The following is a 25,282-nucleotide window of genomic DNA, read 5'->3' as shown; positions in this document are numbered from 1 at the left end:
TGTCCGCATGATTTTTACGGATGCACTGATAGATGGATCCGATCCGCAAAACGCATCCGGACGTCTGAATGAAGCCTTACAGGGGCATGATCAATGACTGTGGTGATCACCCCCCTGTCATTGATTACCCCCCTGTAAAGCTCCATTCAGATGTCCGCATGATTTTTACGGATGCACTGATAGATGGATCGGATCCGCAAAACGCATCCGGACGTCTGAATGAAGCCTTACAGGGGCATGATCAATGACTGTGGTGATCACCCCATATAGACTCCCTGATCACCCCCCTGTAAAGCTCCATTCAGATGTCCGCATGATTTTTACAGATGCACTGATAGATGGATCCGATCCGCAAAACGCATCCGGACGTCTGAATGAAGCCTTACAGGGGCATGATCAATGACTGTGGTGATCACCCCATATAGACTCCCTGATCACCCCCCTGTAAAGCTCCATTCAGATGTCCGCATGATTTTTACGGATGCACTGATAGATGGATCCGATCCGCAAAACGCATCCGGACGTCTGAATGAAGCCTTACAGGGGCATGATCAATGACTGTGGTGATCACCCCATATAGACTCCCTGATCACCCCCCTGTAAAGCTCCATTCAGATGTCCGCATGATTTTTACGGATGCACTGATAGATGGATCCGATCCGCAAAACGCATCCGGACGTCTGAATGAAGCCTTACAGGGGCATGATCAATGACTGTGGTGATCACCCCATATAGACTCCCTGATCACCCCCCTGTAAAGCTCCATTCAGATGTCCGCATGATTTTTACGGATGCACTGATAGATGGATCCGATCCGCAAAACGCATCCGGACGTCTGAATGAAGCCTTACAGGGGCATGATCAATGACTGTGGTGATCACCCCATATAGACTCCCTGATCACCCCCCTGTCATTGATCACCCCCCCTGTCATTGATCACCCCCCCTGTCATTGATCACCACCCCTGTCATTGATCACCCCTCTGTAAGGCTCCATTCAGACATTTTTTTGGCCCAAGTTAGCGGAATTATTATTTTTTTTTTCTTACAAAGTCTCATATTCCACTAACTTGTGTCAAAAAATAAAATCTCACATGAACTCACCATACCCCTCACGGAATCCAAATGCGTAAAATTTTTTAGACATTTATATTCCAGACTTCTTCTCACGCTTTAGGGCCCCTAGAATGCCAGGGCAGTATAAATACCCCACATGTGACCCCATTTCGGAAAGAAGACACCCCCAGGTATTCCGTGAGGGGCATATTGAGTCCATGAAAGATTGAAATTTTTGTCCCAAGTTAGCGGAACGGGAGACTTTGTGAGAAAAAAATAAAAAATATCAATTTCCGCTAACTTGTGCCAAAAAAAAAAAAATTATATGAACTCGCCATGCCCCTCATTGAATACCTTGGGGTGTCTTATTTCCAAAATGGGGTCACATGTGGGGTATTTATACTGTCCTGGCATTCTAGGGGCCCCAAAGCGTGAGAAGAAGTCTGGTATCCAAATGTCTAAAAATGCCCTCCTAAAAGGAATTTGGGCACCTTTGCGCATCTAGGCTGCAAAAAAGTGTCACACATCTGGTATCGCCGTACTCAGGAGAAGTTGGGGAATGTGTTTTGGGGTGTCATTTTACATATACCCATGCTGGGTGAGAGAAATATCTTGGTCAAATGCCAACTTTGTATAAAAAAAATGGGAAAAGTTGTCTTTTGCCAAGATATTTCTCTCACCCAGCATGGGTATATGTAAAATGACACCCCAAAACACATTCCCCAACTTCTCCCGAGTACGGAGATACCAGATGTGTGACACTTTTTTGCAGCCTAGGTGGGCAAAGGGGCCCATATTCCAAAGAGCACCTTTCGGATTTCACTGGTCATTTTTTACAGAATTTGATTTCAAACTCCTTACCACACATTTGGGCCCCTAGAATGCCAGGGCAGTATAACTACCCCACAAGTGACCCCATTTTGGAAAGAAGAGACCCCAAGGTATTCGCTGATGGGCATAGTGAGTTCATGGAAGTTTTTATTTTTTGTCACAAGTTAGTGGAATATGAGACTTTGTATGAAAAAAATAAAATAAAAAAATCATCATTTTCCACTAACTTGTGACAAAAAATAAAAAATTCTAGGAACTTGCCATGCCCCTCATGGAATACCTTGGGGTGTCTTCTTTCCAAAATGGGGTCACTTGTGGGGTAGTTATACTGCCCTGGCATTCTATGGGCCCAAATGTGTGGTAAGGAGTTTGAAATCAAATTCTGTAAAAAATGACCTGTGAAATCCGAAAGGTGCTCTTTGGAATATGGGCCCCTTTGCCCACCTAGGCTGCAAAAAAGTGTCACACATCTGGTATCGCCGTACTCAGGAGAAGGTGGGGAATGTGTTTTGGGGTGTCATTTTACATATACCCATGCTGGGTGAGAGAAATATCTTGGCAAAAGACAACTTTTCCCATTTTTTTATACAAAGTTGGCATTTGACCAAGATATTTATCTCACCCAGCATGGGTATATGTAAAAAGACACCCCAAAACACATTCCCCACCTTCTCCTGAGTACGGAGATACCAGATGTGTGACACTTTTTTGCAGCCTAGGTGGGCAAAGGGGCCCATATTCCAAAGAGCACCTTTCGGATTTCACAGGTCATTTTTTACAGAATTTGATTTCAAACTCCTTACCACACATTTGGGCCCCTAGAATGCCAGGGCAGTATAACTACCCCACAAGTGACCCCATTTTGGAAAGAAGAGACCCCAAGGTATTTCGTGATGGGCATAGTGAGTTCATAGAAGTTTTTATTTTTTGTCACAAGTTAGTGGAATATGAGACTTTGTAAGAAAAAAATAAAATAAAAAAAAATCATCATTTTCCGCTAACTTGTGACAAAAAATAAAAAGTTCTATGAACTCACTATGCCCATCAGCGAATACCTTAGGGTGTGTACTTTCCGAAATGGGGTCATTTGTGGGGTGTTTGTACTGTCTGGCCATTGTAGAACCTCAGGAAACATGACAGGTGCTCAGAAAGTCAGAGCTGCTTCAAAAAGCGGAAATTCACATTTTTGTACCATAGTTTGTAAACGCTATAACTTTTACCCAAACCATTTTTTTTTTACCCAAACATTTTTTTTTTATCAAAGACATGTAGAACTATAAATTTAGAGCAAAATTTCTATATGGATCTCGTTTTTTTTGCAAAATTTTACAACTGAAAGTGAAAAATGTCATTTTTTTGCAAAAAAATCGTTAAATTTTGATTAATAACAAAAAAAGTAAAAATGTCAGCAGCAATGAAATACCACCAAATGAAAGCTCTATTAGTGAGAAGAAAAGGAGGTAAAATTCATTTGGGTGGTAAGTTGCATGACCGAGCAATAAACGGTGAAAGTAGTGTAGGTCAGAAGTGTAAAAAGTGGCCTGGTCTTTCAGGGTGTTTAAGCACTGGGGGCTGAAGTGGTTAAACAGTTAGAGTCTCTGAGAAGCAAAGACGGGTAGAGGTTCACTATACCACAAAACACTGCATCGAAAAATTGTGGAACAAGTTCAGAAAAATGTTCCTCAAGGTAAAATTGTGAAGGCTTTGAATATTCCACCATCTACAGTATATAATAGCATCTGGAGAAATCCATGTGTGCAAGGGATAGGGTGACGGTCAGTACTGGATGCTCGTGATCCATGATTATGTACTGGAAATTATTGCATGGGCTCAGGAACAGAAATCTTTGTATGTGAACACAGTTCACTGTGCAATTCACAAATACAAGTTAAAGGGGTTGTACAAGAGATTTATATTGATGATCTATTCTCAGGATAGGTAATCAATATCAGTTCGGAGGGGGGTCCAACTCCTGGTACCCCTGCCTATAAGTTGTTTGAAGAGGAGGCGATCATGCGAGCGCTGCTTCCTCTTCCAGATTACATTGCATGTCCTATCACTTGCAGGGGTTGCTCAGTGTAATAAAAGTGCTGGGAGTTGGAACCCCCACCATCTTGTCTGGGCCAAAGCAAGTCCATTTAAAATGGACTGAGGCAAAATGGAAAACTGTTCTGTGGTCAGATTGCTATTTTTTTTTTGCAAACCATGGATGCCGAGTCCTGCGGACTCAAGAGTAGAGGGACCATCCAGTTTATCAGCGCGCAGTTCAAAAAGGTTGCATGGGGTTGCATTAGTGCCTAAGGTGTGAGCAGCTTACACATCTGGAAGGGCACTATCAATGCTGAACAGCATATAGAGGTCTCTTACAGGGAAATCCTTGCATATTTCATCAAGACAATGCTAAACCATACACTGCATCTATCAAAACAGCATGGCTTCACCGAAGAAGAGTCCTGGTTCTGAACTGCCCTGCCTGCATTCTGAAGACCCAGGACTGCTGAACCGCTAGAATCCAACATCAGACAACCACGGGACAATATTCCTCTCCTAAAACTCCAGCAATTGGTCTTCTCACTTCCCGGACATTTACAGACCGTTTTGAAAAGAAGAGGGTATGCTACACTATGATAGACATAGCCTCTGTCCCAACTTTTTTGAGATGCGTTGCTGTCATCAGGTTCTAAAAGAGTACATTTGTGTCATGAAATGGTAAAATGTTTCAATTTCAACATCTGATATGTGTTCTATGATCTATTGTGAATAAAATAGGGACTATGAGATTTGCAAATCACTGGATTCTGGTTTTATTTACATTTTACACAGCGTCCCCAATTTTTGGGAACTGGGGTTGTAGTTTTGGAAGCCAAAAAACGGGAGTGGATCATAAAAGGAGAGAAAGTGTAAAGGACAGATACAACTTCTACACTTTGTTCGCCACTTTTGAAAAATATATAAATTCCCTTCAAAAGTGTGTAGGGTTCAAAGGATTCAATGATAAAGACTCTAACCTGCATTTGGTTCTAAAGATGGCCAACTTCCAACTCTCCAAACTCCCCCATACAAATGTACACTTGATTTGGCCAAGCATGCATGTGTTCGGAATGGGAAGTATGCCATGGCCAGAAATCCTTGTTGGCACTTTATCTCCCCTTGAGAACAATTTAGGGATTAGGCACGTTGAAATACAACATCTGCCATACTGCCAAAAGGGAAGCTTTGGGAGATGGTCAACTGGTTCGATGAAATCGGCCGGTTCAGCCAATATAAATCTTATGTATATGGCCAGGGATTCACCATGTACAGTAGTTTTCAACCAGATTCATTCAGACCGGTTGGATATAATTAAACTGTTTGGGTAGGATCGATCTTTGTGATGGGAAGAATTAGGTCACATTCAGATAGCAGACTTGTTGCACATATTCTGTGGTTCAAGACCAGCTTCACATGTTATTGAAGCAGAACCGGGTGCGTGAATTCTGTCAAGTCTAGAAATCCATTCAATGATCACTGTGCTCATTCCCCAGTAGCGATTGCAATGAAAGGCTACTTTCACACTCGCGTTTGGTGTGGATCCGTCATGGATCTGCACAGACGGATCCGTTCAGATAATACAACCGTCTGCATCTGTTCAGAGCGGATCCGTTTGTATTATCTTTAACATAGCCAAGACGGATCAGTCTTGAACACCATTGAAAGTCAATGGAGGACGAATCCGTTTTTTATTGTGTCATAGAAAACTGTTCCGTCCCCATTGACTTACATTGTGTGTCAGAACGGATCAGCAGGCAGCGTTTAGGTGTCCGCCTCCAAAGCGGAATGGAGACGGAACGGAGGCAAACTGATGCATTCTGAGCGGATCCTTTTCCCTTCAGAATGCATTGGGGCCTGAACGGATCTCACAAACGGAAAACCAAAACGCTCCTGCACTTGTGTCATTCCCAGGGTGTTGAATTCTGTATTTGCTAATGAGATGCCGAGTTTAATTATTCTACCGAGATAAAGGACTCACTTAATTGCTCGCACAACAATGCAGTACTGTATCAGCTCAGTGAAATGCTGTATTTGCTTAGTCATGTATGTGGTAACAGAATGTGGAATTTCAATGTACTGTACATACTGCTGATAATTAAAGCATGGCAAAAACACAACATAAATTCCTTCCTAATATTGTCATTTGGCTTGCTCAATTTTATGTTTAATTTTTAAATAGTTGGGTGGGATAAACAATAGAGAACATTCAGTTTACACAAAAAATGGATGTCACATGGCATCCTATCAGCAAGAACTATTTAGGATGGGTTTCCATGTTCAGGTTTTTCTTATACAGTTTTTGAAGCCAAAGCCATAAGATAAGACTCAGTTCTCCATTTATGTCCCCTTCCTTTCTCTTCCAAAACTGCATTAAAAACAACAACTTGGAAATCTAATCTCAGGGCCTTCTTAAGGCCTCTTTCACACGAGCAAGTTTTCTGTTCAGAATCAATGCGTCCAGACTGAATCCTGACCCATTTCAATAAAAAAAAAAAAGGAGGAAATACCACTGCATGCAGTGGGATTTCATCTGGCAAAATGATGGTATTCACACCAGAAAACGGACCCCATTATAGAGAACGGGATCTGTCGGAAGCCAGCAGTGTCCAGCATATGCCGGATCCTGTGCATTCCAGCATCGGACTGGCTCACCAGAGTACCAGAGGATCCTCCGGTGGCCCAGACTCTGATATCATAGTGGACTCCAAAGGTCCAGGAGATTTGGAGCTGCTTCTGGAGCCAACCACTTGCCACTAGTCTATTTCTTTGAATCAAAACCTATAAGATTTTATTGATGATATGAACAAAAATTTCCTCCGATAGGCCCAAGGAACCCCAGTCCAACCATGGCGGTTTCAATATTCTGCACCTATGCCAGAACGAAATACTGGAATCATTCTACGGATGTTTACCTAACCTAACACATTTGGATGTCTTAGATAGGTGTCCCTTGCTTGAGATCATACTCTATAGGCCAAAGCAGACAGTGGCATTTATCTACAATTCCAGTTCTAGCAAACACCATCCATGCATTACTGCTGAATTTTTTTTTTTTGTTGAACAGAAAACTAGAAGCCAGAATTTCTGGACATCACCTGGTCCAGTATCATGTCAAAAGAGGAGGTTGTCAAGTTGAGTCAATCCATGTAAACTAAAACAAAAAAAAAAACGTGCTTCTGACATATTGTAAGAAGAGCATAGAGATCCAACATCTAAAAGGTTTTGTGACTCATGACCAACTTTCCCTACTTTAGAATCACTCAATGAAGACAGGTTATTTTGGGACACTGAATTCTATGCACGATGCAAAAATGTTCTGTATTGTGTTGCACAGCGGACTATAATCCCAGGGTGCTGCTGGTGATTTGAACAATGCTGCGCAGGTTAAACTTGTCCCCCTCTGAGGAATCTTTTCTGTTTTCAGGCTTGGCAAATTTACGAAAGCAGCTGGATACATAAAACTTTAATTACTATAATTAATTTGAAATAAAAAACAACACACAAAACAGGTTTACACTGAAAGCAACACAAAGTTTTGTAAGCATATTCAATGACGGCCCAAAAAATTAGGGAATAAAGAAGTTCATTAACACATATCAATGTCATATGATCAATGGAAAATATTAGTTGCTGTATGTATTACACATGTGCAAATAATGTGGGATTGAAGGGAACCTGTGGCGTACCTTCGATGGAGGCCGGGTTGGTTCTTCTTTCTCTTTTTAATGGGAGGACACTGCGTTTTCCAGCAGCCACCACTAAGGGGAGCTCCCTCTAGTGGTGGCTGCATGAAGTCAGCTTTATCAACGCAGGAGCAGGAGATTTATCAACGTATTTATACCGATGGTTTGACAGGAAGACATTGAGTAATATGGTGTTCAGATACGCCATATATGTGAAGGAGGGCCCATGCTAAATTTTGTGGGGCCCTACGAGATCTGCATAAGCCCCAGCCTGTCACCATGAAAATGCAATGTAAGCTGCAAGCAGCACGTTCTAGAGCATGACGAGCTGAGCAGATTGATAGTTTTGTGAGAAAAGTTTCAGTAAAATGTGTAAATTATTCATTTAAATTCCTGCTCACTCTGGGCTTTGAACTCAAGGAGGCGGTCATATCACTGCTGCAGCACAGACTCAAGGTGGCCAGGGCGGGAGTTGCTGAGCATGCGTGCCTATGTGCGCTCTTGCGGTCTCGACCACAAGAGAGGATGGCGATTTTTCCTATAGTGTGCAAGTACGACCACCGTTGCTGGATTGCAGGGTGGTCGTAACCATGGACTGATGTGACTGAAAAACGAATTAAGCCAGCAAAGGCAATATGGACAATCACAATACATTAGTAAGTGCCTTGTATTCAATTTGTTTACATGATAAATGCCATTTGCTGAAGTGAGGCCACCCCTTTAAAGGACATCTGTCAGCAGATTTGTACGTATGAAGCTGGCTGACCTGCTGCGTGTGCACTTGGCAGCTGAAGGCATCTGTGTTGGTCCCCTGTTCAATCAAATTGCAGAGGGTGCGGCAATTGCAGAAAGAGCAGAGCCTCTAGGTGTAACATCAATGCCCCCATTCCTCCTAGAGGCTCATTTGCATAGATTAAAACATCATTTTTCTCAGCAATGCGGGCACATATATGAACATGGGACCAACACAGATGTCTTCAGCTGCCAAGTGCACATGCAGCAGGTCAGCCAGTGTCATAGGTACAAATATGCTGACAGATGCCCTTTAAGTGTCCTTGTAATAGGTTTATACATTTAGAAACACTATTTCCAGATTCTCCCAGGTGCCACATGGATACTTTTCAGCTACAAAATATATACAGTGCTGCCCATAATTATTCATACCCCAGGCAAATTTTGACTTAAAGTTACTTTTATTCAACCAGCAAGTAATTGTTTGACGGGAAATGACATAGGTGTCTCCCAAAAGAAAATAAGACGATGTACAAGAGGCATTATTGTGGGGGAAAAAAACATTTCTCAGCTTCTATTTACATTTTAGCAAAAAGTGTCCAGTCCAAAATTATTCATACCCTTCTCAATAATCAATAGAAAAGCCTTTATTGGCTATTACAGCAATCAAACGCATCCTATAATTGCAGACCAGCTTTTTGCATGTCTCCACAGGTATTTTTGCCCATTCATCTTAAGCAATGAGCTCCAAATCTTTCAGGTTGGAGGGTCTTCTTGCCATCATCCTGATCTTTAGCTCCCTCCACAGATTCTCAATTGGATTCAAGTCTGGACTCTGGCTGGGCCACTCCAAAACGTTAATGTTGTTGTCTGCTAACCATTTCTTCACCACTTTTGCTGTGTGTTTTGGGTCATAGTCATGCTGAAATGTCCACTGGTGCCCAAGGCCAAGTTTCTCTGCAGACTGCCTGATGTTGTCGTTGAGAATCCTCATGTATTGCTCTTTTTTCATGGTGCCGTTTACTGTGATTAGGTTCCCTGGTCCATTGGCTGAAAAACACCCCCAAAGCATTAGGTTCCCACCACAATGTTTGACAGTGGGGAGGGTGTTCTTTGGGTTGAAGGCTTCTCCTTTTTAACGCCAAATGAAGGAAACATCATTGTGACCAAACAATTAAATTTTTGTTTCATCTGACCATAACACAGAAGACCAGAAGTCTTCTTTGTCCAGATGAGCTTTTGCAAGGGCCAAGCAAGCTTTTGTGTGCCTTATCTGGAGAAGTGGTGTCCTCCTTGGTCTGCATCCGTGGAACCCAGCAGTGTGCAGTGTCCGTTGGATTGTCTGCCTTGAGACATTGCCACCAGTAGAGCTCAGATTCACCAGGGTGGCCTTGGTGATGATCCTTGGTTTCTTTTTCACCTCTCTAACTATCCTCCTGGCCAGCACAGGTGTCACTTTTGGCTTCCGACCACGTCCTCTGAGGTTTTCCACAGTGCGGAACATCTTGTATTGTTTAATAATACATTGCACTGTAGCCACTGGAACTTGAAAACATTTAGAAATAGCCTTGTAGCCCTTTCCTGACTTGTGAGCAGCCACAATGTGCAGCCGCAGGTCCTCACTGAGCTCCTTTGTCTTAGCCATGACTGTCCACAAACCAACTGCAGAGAGCTGCTGTTTTTCATCTGTTGAGTTGATTAAAACAGCTGTTCCCAATTAATCAGGGTAATTAGGATGCTTTAGAACAGCTTGGACTATTTGGAATGGTATAGAACTTTCCCACAGACTGTGACAGTTTGTGAAGGGTATGAATAATTTTGGACTGGACACTTTTTGCTCAAATGTAAATAAAAGCTGAGAAAAGTGTTTTTTTTTCCCACAATAATGCCTCTTGTACATTGTCTTATTATCTTTTGGGAGACATCTATGTCATTTCTCGTCAAACAATTACTTGCTGGTTGAATAAAAGTAACTTTAAGTCAAAATTTGCCAGGGGTATGAATAATTATGGGCAGCACTGTAGATGTAATATAGACTGGGCTGTAGTGGATAGAAGAAACATGGCAGCCTCTCTAAGAACAGCAGGTTCTGTGCAGGACTGTAACCATTCACTTCAGTAGAGCTAAGGCTGTAGACCTGTAGTCACTTCTTTTCTTCCCAAAATATGTTACACGTGGGACAAAAACATGATGTGAACAGCTCCTAAGCTGCACTACTGGACACAACCCATGGACAGGTGCGCCATGTTCTGCTTCAATTCCTCTGTGGTGGCGCTGTAAGAAAACTGAACACTTGCAGAATGGTTCCCATGCAGTTACAGCAGGTCAATTGGGGGTCTCAGCAGTGGGACTACCTCAGACCATCTTAATTTTGGGGGAACCTTCCAATAAAAAGCGATTCCCCAAACCTGACAACCCCTTTAGGAGTATCTGCTTTCGAGATGAGGTGTCAAGAGAAAAGGGGCACAACATTTTTATACGAAAAATTATGTTTCAGCTCTTGGAAACTGTGAATAAGAATATAAGAGCATAAGTCCGGGCAAAAATGTAAAATTTCTCACCCCACAAAACTATCTTACACGGAGCCAGATACTGAATCTTGTGATATGAAAGATGAGAGTATTTTCTGGATAGATGGTGAGGAGCACAACCTACATTTATAAGACCGTATTGCTATATATCAAGCTATTGAAGCATTCAGCTCATCAAGAAGAAAGGCAGAACAGACGCACCTCCATCCAACCCCACCATCCTCAGCACTGCACCACTATCTCTTGCTAGAAAGAAGGGTTGCGCACGTGAGTGGTTTCTCCTGTCAAAGTGAAACCGAGGAGAGATCAATTTAAATAATGCTTGTGTGTGCAAGACCTTGATTTTGTTTGCTATTGCTGCAGCAAAATTTTGCAACAGCATCCAATCCACATCGTCTAATTTTAGGGCTTCCTTTATCCTGGTTCACCTTTGCTTTCTAAATAGAAGACAGGACTATGCCAGTCCAATAGCGCAAATTTACATTTTCCGCAGTGAAAACGATCCTGTTTTGTCGTAACATGAATGCAATTTGCATATATTAGTAGTTATTCCCTACTTTACTTTTTAATTAAGCCACTGGGATATATTACGGCAGATACTGCCACATTTCATATTGGTACTACCAACCACCACCAAACTATGGAGAACATAATTAAAGAGGTTTCAGGGCTTATGAAAAATATACAAAAAGTACCGGACCCAGATCACTTGATGATGTGCGATCCTTCCCCACTGCAGGTGAGTCATGGCCATCTCCAACTGCTTCCTGGTGCTCACTCTCTTAGGGTTCATGGACACGAGCGTATTTTCTTTCCGTGGCCGTTCCTTTTTTTGCAGACCGTATGCGGAACCATTCATTTTGATGGGTCCACAAAAAAAACAGAACTTACTCCGTGTGCATTCGATTTCCATATGTCCGTATTTCCCTCCCGCAAAAAAATAGAACATGTCCTATTATTGTCCGCAATACGGAGAAGAATAGGACTGTTCTATTAGGGGCCAGCTGTTCTGTTCTGCAAAATACGGAATGCACACGGACGTTATTCATAATTTTTACGGATCCGTTTTTTTTTGCGGACTGCAAAATACATACGGGCCTTAGGGTGCACACAAGTGCTCTTCCTGGCTCTTTAAGGACCAGCATGCACATGGGCTAATCTGTTCCTATCCCATGGTAGTGTTCCCTGGGGTATACAAGGCATCTCCCCCTATGGGAAGGTGCCTGAGCAGAAGTTTCCTAGTGTATGTAGTCCTGCAAAGGTGCGGTATTGTATTTGACCCCCCGTGCCTGACCTCTGTTTACTGGGTTGGCCCTGTGCCACTTGTCATGTACTATTGCCTGTTTGCACAAACTCTGTCCTAACCTTGGCTTGCCCACTGACCATGCTTTTGCCTGTCCTCCTGGTGCTATGCATTGGTGCATCTTGAGCCGCCTGGGTCAGCAGCTTCTGAACGGAGACTACTACTAGAGATAGTGGCCTGGTGGCCCATGCAGCAAAGTCCACATCTTTATATGGCAGTGAAAACCAGGGATTCACCTTGATAGTGTCCTCAGGATTGGTCCAAAGCCAAATATGTTCACTGGCACAGAGGGCAGTGGGTTCACACTGACTGCATTACATGATGCCACCATAGCTCAGAATAATTAGCTTTTAATTTTCATTATTTTGCCCAGCTCAGTGTTGCACCTTTGTTTTTATGCTGCTAGGGCTTGCTGTGAGTGTTCCTCTCCCATCTCACAAACTTAGCTTTTTTTTTTTTTAGCTGCCTGCATGCTCATCTGTTAAAATTTTGTCTGCTTTGTTTTTCTGCTGCTTACTGATTCTGCTACCCAGCATGTGAAACATTATCCTTCCTGAGACAATAAGGGAGAAAAACTAGGGACCAGTAGAGATAAGAGGCATGTGATGTGTGACATCCTCCACTACAGGGTGAGGAGAAATAATCATGTCTTCAGTGTACAGGATGTCACACAAGCAGGAATGGGATGATGTGACCTCATGTGAAACTGGCTTACAGAGGCATTTCAGCTACAAACACAATTTGCACATCATTTTTAAAACCCCTTCAAGTTTTTACACTGCACAGTACAGTTCTATAAGAAATGTACACTATTGCACTGAGTAATCAATGGGGATGTCCTGAGTATGTACTCTGAGGTCTTAGGACAGGTCATATATATTGTGGGAGTGACGAGACAGGTAAGCGTCACTGTATAGTGCAGTCACTAGTTTACTATATACCGGTACAGTAAGTCTTGTGCAGCAGTACAGTCGTGTGAACGGTAGACGTATACAGTGCATCATTTATTCATGTGACCTTAGTGTCTTAGATGGTGAATGATACATCAGTTTTCATTTGACTGCTAACTTACATATTACTATAAATTTTACGGCTGCTTGTTTTTTTGAGTTCGCTTTCTAAGGCTATTTTCACACTAGCGTATATATTTTCCGGTATTGAGATCGGTCATAGGGTCTCAATACCGGGAAAAAAAAAAAACTTCTGTTTTGTCCACATTCATTGTCAATGGGGACAAAACGTAACTGAACAGAACAGAATGCTCCAAAATGCATTCGGTTCCCATACCGGAGAGCAAACTGCAAAACGGATCCGTCCCCATTGACTTGCATTGTGGGTCATGTTTTCTCTGACAATAGAAAACGGATCCGTCCCCCATTGACTTTCAATAGAGTTTATTACGGATCCGTCTTGGGTATGTTAAAGATAATAACGGATGCAGATGGTTGTATCATCAGTAACGGAAACCGGATCCAGCAAAAACTCTAGTGTGAAAGTAGCCTAAGGCCTCTTTCAGACGGGCGAGATTTCCGCGCGGGTGCCATGCATGAGGTGAACGCATTGCACCCGCACTGAATCCGGACCCATTCATTTCTATGGGGCTGTGCACATGAGCGGTGATTTTCACGCATCACTTGTGCGTTGCGTGAAAATCGCAGCATGCTCCTCTTTGTGCGTTTTCCATGCAACGCAGGCCCCATAGAAGTGAATGGGGCTGCGTGAAAATCGCAAGCATCCGCAAGCAAGTGCGGATGCGGTGCGATTTTCACGCACGGTTGCTAGGAGACGATCGGGATGGGGACACGATCATTATTATTTTCCCTTATAACATGGTTATAAGGGAAAATAATAGCATTTTTAATACAGAATGCATAGTACAATAGGGCTGGAGGGGTTAAAAAAAAATATAATAATAATAATTTAACTCACCTTAATCCACTTGTTCGCACAGCCCGGCTTCTCTTCTGTCTTCATCTTTCTGTGCAGTAGGAAAAGGACCTGTGGTGATGTCACTGCGCTCATCACATGGTCCGTCACATGACCCATCACCATGGTAAATGATCATGTGATGGACTATGTGATGAGCGCAGTGACGTCATCAAAAGGTCCTATTCATCAAAGAAGAAGACAGAAGAGAAGCCGCGCTGCGCGAACAAGTGGATTGAGGTTAGTTAAATTATAATTTATTTATTTTTTTAACCCCTCCAGCCCTATTTTACTATGCATTCTGTATTCAGAATGCTATTATTTTCCCTTATAACCATGTTATAAGGGAAAATAATACAGTCTACACAACCTTGAACCCAAACCTGAACTTCTGTGAAGAAGTCCGGGTTCGGGTTTGGGTACCAAACATGCCGATTTTTCTCACGCGTATGCAAAACGCATTACAATGTTTTGCACTCGCGCGGAAAGATCGTGCATTTTCCAGCGACGCACCCGCATCTTATCCGGGCCAAAAACATGACGCCCGTGTGAAAGAGGCCTAAGTCTACTTTTGGCCAGTTTTAAAGGGAACCTGTCATCAACTTTATGCTGCCCGTACTAACGGCAGCATAAAGTAGAGACAAATTAATTGATTTCAGCGGTCGGTCATTTCTAAGTTAAAGTAAGTGGTTGCCGAGAACCAACATCCCAAACATTGCAGACTGGGCCTGGAAAAGAGTCACGGCCACCTGAGAAGAGTCCTGGTTATTCATAGGCTCCAGCTCTACCTGCTGATGTCTGACAGTCTTCTACCTAGTTGTCTCCCTTTCTCTCTAGGAGAGAACTGACAATCATCAGCAGACGGGTGAGAGCAGATTATAATAACCAGGACTCTTCTCAGGTAGATTTGACTCTTTTCAAGGCCTGGGCTGCAATGATTATTCTGCTGGTTCTCATCAACCACTTACTTTTAGCTCATGACTGACACACCGCTGACATATTCATTCTGTCCAATCAGCACCTTGATATGCCACACCTGTGAGGTGGGATGGATTATCTCGGCAAAGGAGAAGTGCTCACTAACACAGATTTAGGGTCCATTCACACGTCTGCAATTCTGTTCCGCATTTTGCAGAATGGAATTGCGGACCCATTCATTTCTATGGGGCTGCACGATGTGCTGCTTGGATCCGGAAATGCGGATCCGCACTTCCGGGTCCGCAATTCTGTTCCCGAAAAAAATAGAACATGTCCTATTCTTGTCGGCAATTGCGGACAAGATTAGGCATATTCTATTATAGTGCCGGCAGAACGCACATTGCCGGTGTCCGTGTTTTGCGGATCCGTGGATCTGCAAAACACATACGGATGTGTGAATGGACCCTTAGACCGATTTGTTAACAATATTTGAAAGTAATAGGTCTTTTGTGTATGTAGAAAATGTTTCAGATCTTTGAGTTCAAAACCGAAAGTGTTGCGTTTATATTTTTGTGCAGTGTGTATATATATATATATATATATATATATATATATATAAATATAAAAGAAAAAATGGCCGCACTCTCACACACTTTATTCACCCCCGTGGTTGCACGGTTTTCAGCTCATTCACAGAGTCTCTTTTCAAGCTATGAGCTGAAACGTTGCTTCTAGTGTTGAGTGAACTTGTGTTTCAAGTTCGGCGTACAAGGTTCCGGTTATCTAAGAATTCCTTTATGGATTCTGGTACCACGGACCATAAGGGTCCATTCACACGTCCGCAACTGTTTTGCGGTTCGCAAATTGCATATCCGCAAAACACGGTCACGACCATGTGCGTTCTGTATTTTGCGGACCGCACATGGCCGGCACTATGATAGAAATGCCTATTCTTGTCTGTGGCTGCGGACAAGAATAGGACATGCTCTATTTTTTTGTGGGGCCGCGGAACGGAAGTGCGGATGCACATGGTGGTGCTGTCCGCATCTTTTGCGGCCCCATTGAAAATGAATGGGTCCGCACCTTACAAAATTGCGGAATGGATGCGGATGTGTGAATGGACCCTTAGTTATGGTCCATGGTAGCAGAATCCATAATGGAATTCTTACATAACCCGAACCTGAACCTTGTACGCCAAACTTGGAACACAAGTTTGCTCATCCCTAGTTGCGACCACAGGGGTGAATAAAGTGTTGTTTTGTGAGAGTGCTGCCATTTTTTTAATTCTTATATTGTTCTGGATTTGTTGCCGGATCCATTGGCCTGCACCTCCATATTGATATTTGGCCTGATGTGCTGCCATTGTTTTATATATATATATTTGGGTTATTCCTGCAGTATATAAATCTTTTGCTAGAGGTAGTTGTGCATTGTGTGTGTGTATGTATATATATATATATGGCCTCATGCACATGGCCGTTGCCGGCCGTGGCTCGTATTGCAGCCCGCAAACAGCAGGTCTGCAATATGCGAGCACCGGCCGTGTGCTCTCCGCATCACTTAAATGGGTCCGCAATCCAGAGCTACGGTGCGGAAAGGAGGCACGGAACCGTATTTCTGTCCGTGCCTCCGCAACGCAAGAAAATAGAACTTGTTCTATTTTTTTACAGTGCGGATGGATCACTGACCCATTCAAGTTGAATGGGTCTCGATCCATCCCAGCTGGTGCACGGATGTTGCCCGTGCATTGGGGACCACAAATTGCGGTCCCCAATCCACGGAACGCCCGCATAACAGCCGTGTGCCTGAGGCCTTACTCTTTTTGTGAGGCAAGGTAACCAAAAAATTGATGTTCTGGCACAGTTTTTATTTTTTGTTTTTTACAATCATCTGACAGAGTAGATAATGTGATATTTTTATAGAGCAGGTCGTAACGACGCGGCCATACCTAATATGTCTATTTTTTTATTTTTTTTTGGATTTACACAATAAAAAAAATTGGGTATTACACTTTTTGTGATGTAAGGTGATAAAAAAATGTTTTTTTAGGCACATTTTTTTTTTTTTTTTTTTTTTACGGCGTTCACCAGATGGGTTGGATCAATGGCTATTTTATTAGAGCAGGTTGTTACATACACAGAGATGCTTAATATGTGAATTTTTGAAATGTTATTTTACACAATAAAAGCATTTTTGAAAAAAAATATTGTTTTTGTGTTTCTATTTTCTGAAAGCTATATTTTTTGGGCTCATTTTTTTGCGGGATGAGATGACGATTTGATTGTTACCATTTTGGGGCACATACAAATTTTTGATCGCTTAGTATTACACTTTTTGTGATGTAAGGGGATAAAAAAATGTATTTTTTGTCTATATCCTTTAAAGGAATCTTCCAAGATTTTTTAACACCAGTATCTGATCGTGGGGGTCCGACACGCGGGATCCCTGCCAATCAGCTGTTTGAGAAGGCACCGGTGCTCGCAGTGGTTCCCCGGCTATCTCCCTGCTCGCCAAGCACAGTGTGGTACGTTGTATAGCGGCTGTGCTTGGTATCGCAGCTCATCCCTACTCACTTCAATGGGGCTGAGCTGCACCTAGGCCACGTGACTGATGAACATGACCTCACTTTGCCTAGAAAAAGCCGAGAGAAGGCCAGGCCACTACTGCGAGCACCAGTGCCTTCTCCAACAGTTGATCAGTGGGGGTCCCAGATGTCACACACCCAACGATCCAGAGGATAGGTCATCAGTTAAAAAATCTTGGAAAACCTCTTTAAAGTGAAGCTATAATAGAACAGAATAGGTCTGAGATGGACAAATACCAGGGCACAAATGGTGGTTTCCTTCATTCTCACAACTATGATGAAAACTTGGTGGTTCAGAGATATCAGTATACTTCCCAAGTATTTAGCAGATTGTCCCAAGAAGTCAGACAGTGATGAGTGAATTGGTTTGTACCGCAATGTGCAAATCCAATTCGTTCATCACAGTAATTTACCTTTGGTAGAGGAACTGTCCCTCTCCCGCCAGTATACCGCATTTCTTCCCTGGCTGCGGGGCGCGCTAGAAATTCTTATTCTTGCGCACGTGCCATTACGGCGAGTAGTGCCACATGTGCGTATATATTCAACAATGAATCCAAACCCAGGATTGTGGCGCAAGTGGGTTCGGATTCGTTATTGAGTATATTCATGCTTGCGCCGCTACTCGCAGTAATGGCCCATGCGTGAGAATAAATTTTCTTGCGAGACCCGCTGCTATTTTAATGTGATCACATAAGGAAAAATGCTATATACCAACAGTAAAGGGACAGTCCCTCTACCACAGGTATATTACTGTGATGATCGAGTCAGATTTGTACGTAGAGGTATGAACCGATTCTCTCAGCACCAGTCAGAATCTAATATTGATGGCCTATCCTAAGGACAACCTATTTAACTAAGGATTTCCAATAATTCTGATGCATGGATTTTCTATACATAACCAGATAGCGACACCAGTGCAGTACTCATGTGGACAGACATCAATATCATTCTACATTACCTTGGAAATGTTACTGGAACGGCTGACTGAACGCCCCAAAGTCTTTTCATTCTGCAATACAACATAAAGGGAAATACATGAGTTATAGAAAATGATTCGTCACATGAAAGACAGGAGAGAACAGGCAACAATGGCAGTCAGCCGCTAGAGGTGAATACGCATTACTCTGCGCATTGTGCTGCAAGACATCGTTTTATCAACCTTCTCAAGTCATAATGAGCTTCTCTGTTACAATGTCACAAAGGAAACGTGACATATACATTTGAGCGCACATGAATGTAGATGGTTAAAGACCCTTCCTCTAATAAAACGTTTGCAGGTTAGCAAGAACAAGAAAAAGACCACACACAAGCAGGGCCGCCACCATCCATAAATTCCTGGACTGTCACTAAAAACAAGGAACTTTTTTCCAATTTCCAAATTTCCAAGAAAAAAATTCCATGATTTTTCTGGGGTGGAATCGCTGGATTTGTAATTCTCATCATTTAGCAGCTCACAGTGAACGCTGATAATGAGTTGATATCAGTAGCTGGGCTCTGATCCTCAAATTACCGTAAATATTGTTGCCTGCCGTGATTTGTTTGAAGTTATAAAAAATAAAATAAAAATTAGGCTGACAACCTGGGTTTGTTTGTAGTCTGTTTCTATGGAGACAAACAGCTGAGCAGGGGAGCTGTAAACACAGTACAACTGGGAAAGTTTCTTCATGCTATATTTTATCTTCAGTCTTTTGGAGGAATGGTTATAAAGGGCAGACAGACGCATTTCATGCCTTACTTTTTGCACATGATTGTACGTTTGCAGAGTGTCTGAGAAGGCCATACCCCAAGGAAAACTGGACAAACATGGGGAGCATATAAATGTACATGCTGCTCTGGTCACTCTGAAATCAAATTCTATAGGTTTTTGCCTATCAATTGTGTCCTTTTCTGATTTTGGTATTTTAGGGTTTATCTTTACAGACTGTCCAGCTTATCCTTGTTAATATACAGAAGGCATTATATATGAAAACTAGCGCCCACAGCAACTAATTAGCATCCTGTTGTAAAATTAAAGGGTCACTGCCAATTTGTAAAACATCCGCCACGTCAGGAATTTTGCTCGGTGGGGTAACCAGGGGCTGAGATCCCACCGATTGCTGGAATGAAGGGACTCAGCACATGGCTGAGCGCTGTGCCACCTCCAGCCCTGATTTGCTTTATTCCTCTCTTTTGGGAAAGCTAACAAGAAGACAAGCTCGTAGACATGTAAAGCATCACTAATCCTGTTTCGCCTGGGTAAACCCTCAGAGCTGAAAGTGCTCAGCGCTCCTACGAGAGATTGCTCCCCATTCCTTCTAATGATCAATAAGGGACCCCATACCTGGACCCCCACCAATGAAAAATTCTCTTGCCTCAAGTTTTGCGGTATGACTGCAATCTTTCAAAACCGTGTTCGGATTGTGTTTTATGACATAGAGAACCCCCATGATCCGAGAACAGGATGTCTCCATCGCAGATAAGGCTGAATTCACATCACCATTTAGCTTTCCGTTCTTCTGATCCATCAATTTTAACAAAGGATCCGTTATTCTGAGCATCAGTTATGATCAGTCAGCATCAGTTTGCATCAGCCCTACCTGTTTGGTTTCACACTTGCAGTGTGAATATCGGTAGAGAATAGCCTGCCGGAATCCTGAGGATCCGGCGCTGACGGATGCCGAGGGAATGCTCCAATGCCCCACTCAGAGGGTGTGCCTGGGTGAAGAAGGGGATATGTCAAGGTTCAGCTTTGAACCCGGACAACCCCTTTAAGTGCAAAAGGGTCTGGTGGAGATCCGTACGCATTCCAGCAGACAATTTAGAGGATCTGCTGGACACAAACTGCTACGTGCTGCAGTTTGTGTCTGGATGATTCCTGGCGTTCTCTGCCGGATCAGCCTGGCAGAATTCACACTGGAGGTGTCCAACCAGCCTCAGAGATCCGTTATTTTTGAACTGAGAAAAATTCCTGCATGCAGCGTTCAAAAATAACTGATCTCTGAGGGAACTGACACAAACTGATGCAAACTAATCATAACTGATGCTCAAAAAAAGACAGATCAGTTATTTTTAGTGATGCTCGAAATAAAGAATCCTTTTTTTTCTGATTGATCAGAAGAAGAAGGGAAAGCTAAACGGTGATGTGAACTCGGGCTTAATCTATCTACAGAGTCTTACAATTTATAAGTCCTGCAGTCAAATATTCTTATTTTTTCAATTTTTTTCAACACCAATATAAACAATCTTTCAGAGAAGAAAACGCTTTAGCAGAGAACCAGCAGCACACCATGCCTTGAACGCACTGGCTCTCAATTTTGCTGGATTTAGCTTCTCCGATCGCTTAAACACTTGTGGTTTTTACAGCGGCGGAGGACGTGACCTGGAACGAGGCATATTTTGTCCTTGTTGTAATTGAAGTTTTCACTGTCAAAGCTGTTGCCCTGCTAAAATATCAACTCTGCAACCTTCAATTTTTACAAAATCTCAGGTCATCATTTGGCAACTCAATTTCCCCATCTTTCATTGCTTATGACACATCATGGCTTCAGCTGTACAAGGTGACTCACTCATCAAAACCCGTGCATCCGTCAGCGTATTCCATGTAATGTTTGTCGTCTAGAAGTAAACGCCACGCATTAAACTGAATTTCTTTAATTTATTTGTGTACTTTACTAGGATCATTTGATTTAAATACACAAATAAACACTGCAAAGATACCATAGAGCTGATATATTAAAATACATACTCTAATAATCTGAAACTTTTTTTTTTTTTTCATTTTCCCCCCATTCGTTTTATTATTTCCTACCACGCAAAAATCTATAATAAAATATTGCAGTTTTTACATCTGCCACTAGATGTCAGTAGAACAGGCTGCACAGTGGGAGCAGTTCTACTAAAGGGGTATTCCCATCTTACCCCACTCCCCGGTGAAGCTTGTGTGGAAGAGTCCGTGTTATTTCATACAGGACGGTCTGGTCCTTGTATGACACACGGAACCACATAGGCTCACCGGAGCCCGATTCACACTGTTGCCATGCAGCGTCCCAAACTAATATATAGGAACACAAAGGTAAGAGATGGAAACATGGATTTCTCTCATTGACCACACGGTATGTGCCCCCCATGTGTGGAACAGTACATGTGATTCCATCATACTGGATCCATTATGATATACATATAGGGGGAGATATGAAAAAGGAAAGCTGGTTTCGTTGCCCATAGCAACCAATTAGATTTCACTGTTCATTTTTCAGAGCTCCTTTGGAAAATGAAAGGATCAATCGAACTAGTTGCTATGGGCGACTAAGACAGTTTTCCTAAATCTCCCCCCCCCGGATCTCCATAGGTTCAAGTAGTAAAAGCATGTCACTGATGCCTGATTCACACTGTTGCTAGGCAACAGCCCCAATCTGATATAGGGATAGAAGCAGCAAGAAAAGGAATAGGTTGGCAACTTCCCTTTAAATGCAATCGTCTCCATGGTTACAGACTACAAACAGACCCTGGGTGCCCTCCTTCTGCCTGCACTTTGTGTGCTAATCTACACACAGTAGGGGATGAGTAAAACACATGACTGCAGGATAAGGGTGGGGCTTGATGGCGCGGTTGGCCACAAGCGGCCATCCCACTCCCACCCGCGGCGCACAATTTTACCACAAAACAGTGTGGCCATTGGTTGCTGCTGGTGCACGTGGCTTGGCTGCATGGAACCAGTTGCTCTGTCAGGACTACATAAAGGGTTTGAGTGTAGTCTGTTACCATGGAGATGCATTGGTCTGCATTGAAGCTGTAAACACAAAATGATTTTCTATCTAGATTTTTTGCAAAGCAGTTTCATGCGTTTTTCTTAATGCACTGGAGTAATGAGGCGACTCTCATCACAAAGCAATTTCCAATACCATATCCTCAGACGATGAATCAGAATTCGTAGGTCCCGAACCCGTCTGTTCTTCACAATGCATGAATGAATCTTTGGATGTTCAAGCGAGAACAAATAGCGACGTTGAGATGTAAGAAATGCTTTGTTTTGGTGGCACATGAAATTAACCTCCGTCAAGAACATTGTTTTAATAGCCAGGGGTTTACTTTTTGAAACTCCTCTTACAACCACAAAAAAAACGCCACGTGTTCTCTTAATTTCCACATACAAAACATCTTATTAATGGTGGACGCTGCAGATAAAATAATCTTACAACAAGTAGTTATATTCAGTCATCAAAGTGGGAAAGATGATTTCCTATGCCAGCCAATTAAGTCTGTTGGCAAAGAGATTGGGAAAAACAAAAGGAAAAAAATAATTTCCAAAAAGTTTTTTTTTTCTATTTAAAGGACGTAGAGCCAACAATGCCAGCGTGTACCTGTCTGTCCAGAAATCAGAATAACCACTGAATCTCTGGTTCTGTAAAAATGAATATAGCAATCTGCTGCCGGCGTTAAAAACCATTGCAATAAGTTACACCGCGTTCCATAAGAAAGTCGCCCCTTCAGTCTACCAAGTGGTAAGGGGTGCATCCAAAAAGGGTAATCGAGAATAATTAACTGCTGGCCCCTAGTATGCCTCTCTTGCATTCATACTTACCTGCTTGCCGCCACTCTGTTACTGCGCGCTGTCGCTTGGGGACTCGTCACCACTGAAGCCAGTCATCGGCTGCAGCAGTGCACGCAACCATAACAAGCTGAAAGAAAAAAAGCTGAGGACTGGGAGATGGAGGAGCGACAGTCAGCACACAGGACCGAAGTGGTGGTGAGCAGGTAAGTATGAATTTTCCAGCTGGAGATGCAGTCCTTCAACACTTAAAGGGGTTTTCTGGGATTACTGTGGTTTTTAACAGAAATGCTCACGTAATTGCTTACCTCATGCACATATTCCTCATGTTTTTTTAGTTTTTTTTTATCAATGTGGACTCTACTGACCCATTTTCACCATGTACACAAATCACTGGTAAAACTTCCTGTTGCTGCATCCAACCAAACCCATGATGCACTTCCTTCTCTGCCACAGCTCCAGAACCGCCCCTAACACCACCCAGCTGGTTTACAGCTCCTCCCACCAGCTAGTTACATAGACACTCCCCTATCGCCACCCCTAACAACACCCAGCTGGTTTATAGCTCCTCCCACCAGCTAGTTACATAGACACTCCCCTATCACTGCCCCACCCATAGACATAACATCAGAGGAAATAACAGCTGCATGGACATGGTCATGTGACCACAGCGCAGAACTGAAGACAGAAGTAATAAAATATAGAGACCTTCATTAACCCCTTCCCAACCAGCGCTGTAATAGTACGGCGCTGGCCAGGTCTTTAAAGATGGCGCCTGCTCCTGAACGCTGCGGGTGCCATAGCCACGTGTGGCCGTCTGCTTCTTATGGCAGAAACCCGCGACATGTCCACAATGGCAGTAATTTGCGGACATTTAACCCCTCAGATGCCGTGGTCATCAGAGGAAATAAAGCTACCCTTTAGGGCCCATTCACACGACCTTGCGCTGTCCGTGCCCGTATTGCAGATTGCAATCCCATTGACTTGAAGGAGTCTGCAATCCGCAAGATGTGGAGCGGAGGCACTCGGAAGCGCTTCTGTGGTCTTTTGGGTCCGTGCCTCTGCACCGCAAAAGATAGGACATGTCCTATCTTTTGCTGTATATTGCGGATTGCCAACCTATTCAAGTCAACGGGATTCACACGGCCGGTTCCTGTGCATTGCGGACCGCAATTTCCGGTCACGGGCACGGACGGATTGCGTTTGTGTGAATGAGCCCTTAAGCAAAATTTTATTAAATTCTACTGGGAAAACGGGAATTCTATAAGAACGAGCAGGCTTTGAGACGCACTTCGGCCTGAAAGCGAAAAGGTTAATGGACACTGAATCGGTAATTTATTTTTATCCTCCATCACGTCAGCCAGACCCTTCCAATGTGCTGATGAATGCTTTTATAGAAACTGCTTTTGCTTGAGTAAGTAAAAAAAATCATGACGACCTCAGACGTCTCCTTGGCTGACATTAAACAATAACCAAGCAAATATTCAATTATGTTATTCAGCTGCATTGTCATAAGGAGACTGCACAAATAAAGAAGGCCTGTGCGGACTCTCCAGGACTACAGCACTGCTCGCGGTCATACTAGGTGGCGCTGTTCTCTTACTTTACTGCTCAGCTGGAGTGACTGTGCACAGACGAGGGAGAGCCAGCAACATACCGTTAGGCAATATGGTGATCATCATATATTGCGGGGACTTATCAAAACTAGCGCAAAGGAAAAGTGGAACCACAGCTGACCACAGCCACCAATTAAACACCTGCTTTCATTTTTCAAAGAGCCTCCGAAATATGCAACTGCTCCAATTTGTTCTTCCAACAGTTTTGATGGCTATTTAGAATAGATTATAGTAACACTCAAAAATGTGCAAAATCCTGCAAAATATATACTTTAGTGAATGCTGATGTCACCTACAGTTTGAATGGCATATTGTATAAAGGGGTGGGGGTTATATGTAAAATCAGTCATGAATTTTAGTGAGGTCATCTCCATATTAAAAGGGGTTTTGCACCCAGCATCTCCGATGCTCCAATGCTCTCCCTTGCCCTGCGCTATATCGCGGAGGGCAAGGGCTGATTGGCGGAGGCTTCCCCCCATCAGTGTTGCCGGTGACGTCTAGGGCAGCGCGAAAGCCCGCCTATTCGTGCCGGTGATGTCACTGGG

The 25,282-nt window shown here is 43.1% G+C and overlaps 1 protein-coding gene across 4 annotated transcripts in view; it reads right to left on the bottom strand.

Annotated features, from left to right (window-relative positions):
* MARCHF8 (membrane associated ring-CH-type finger 8) overlaps window positions 1-25,282 on the bottom strand; it is a 281,618-nt gene that overhangs the window by 24,615 nt on the left and 231,721 nt on the right. For all 4 annotated transcript variants that reach the window (XM_040435133.1, XM_040435136.1, XM_040435134.1 and 1 more), the window contains one exon: window positions 18,553-18,603. In XM_040435133.1, coding sequence (XP_040291067.1) covers window positions 18,553-18,603 — 51 coding nt within the window. The remainder of the gene's footprint in view (window positions 1-18,552; window positions 18,604-25,282) is intronic.

The sequence above is a fragment of the Bufo bufo genome, chromosome 6 (assembly GCF_905171765.1).
Source record: "Bufo bufo chromosome 6, aBufBuf1.1, whole genome shotgun sequence".
Lineage (NCBI taxonomy): Eukaryota > Metazoa > Chordata > Amphibia > Anura > Bufonidae > Bufo > Bufo bufo.
Note: the sequence above shows the minus strand (reverse complement) of the source record. Positions and strands in the feature narration are given on the sequence as shown.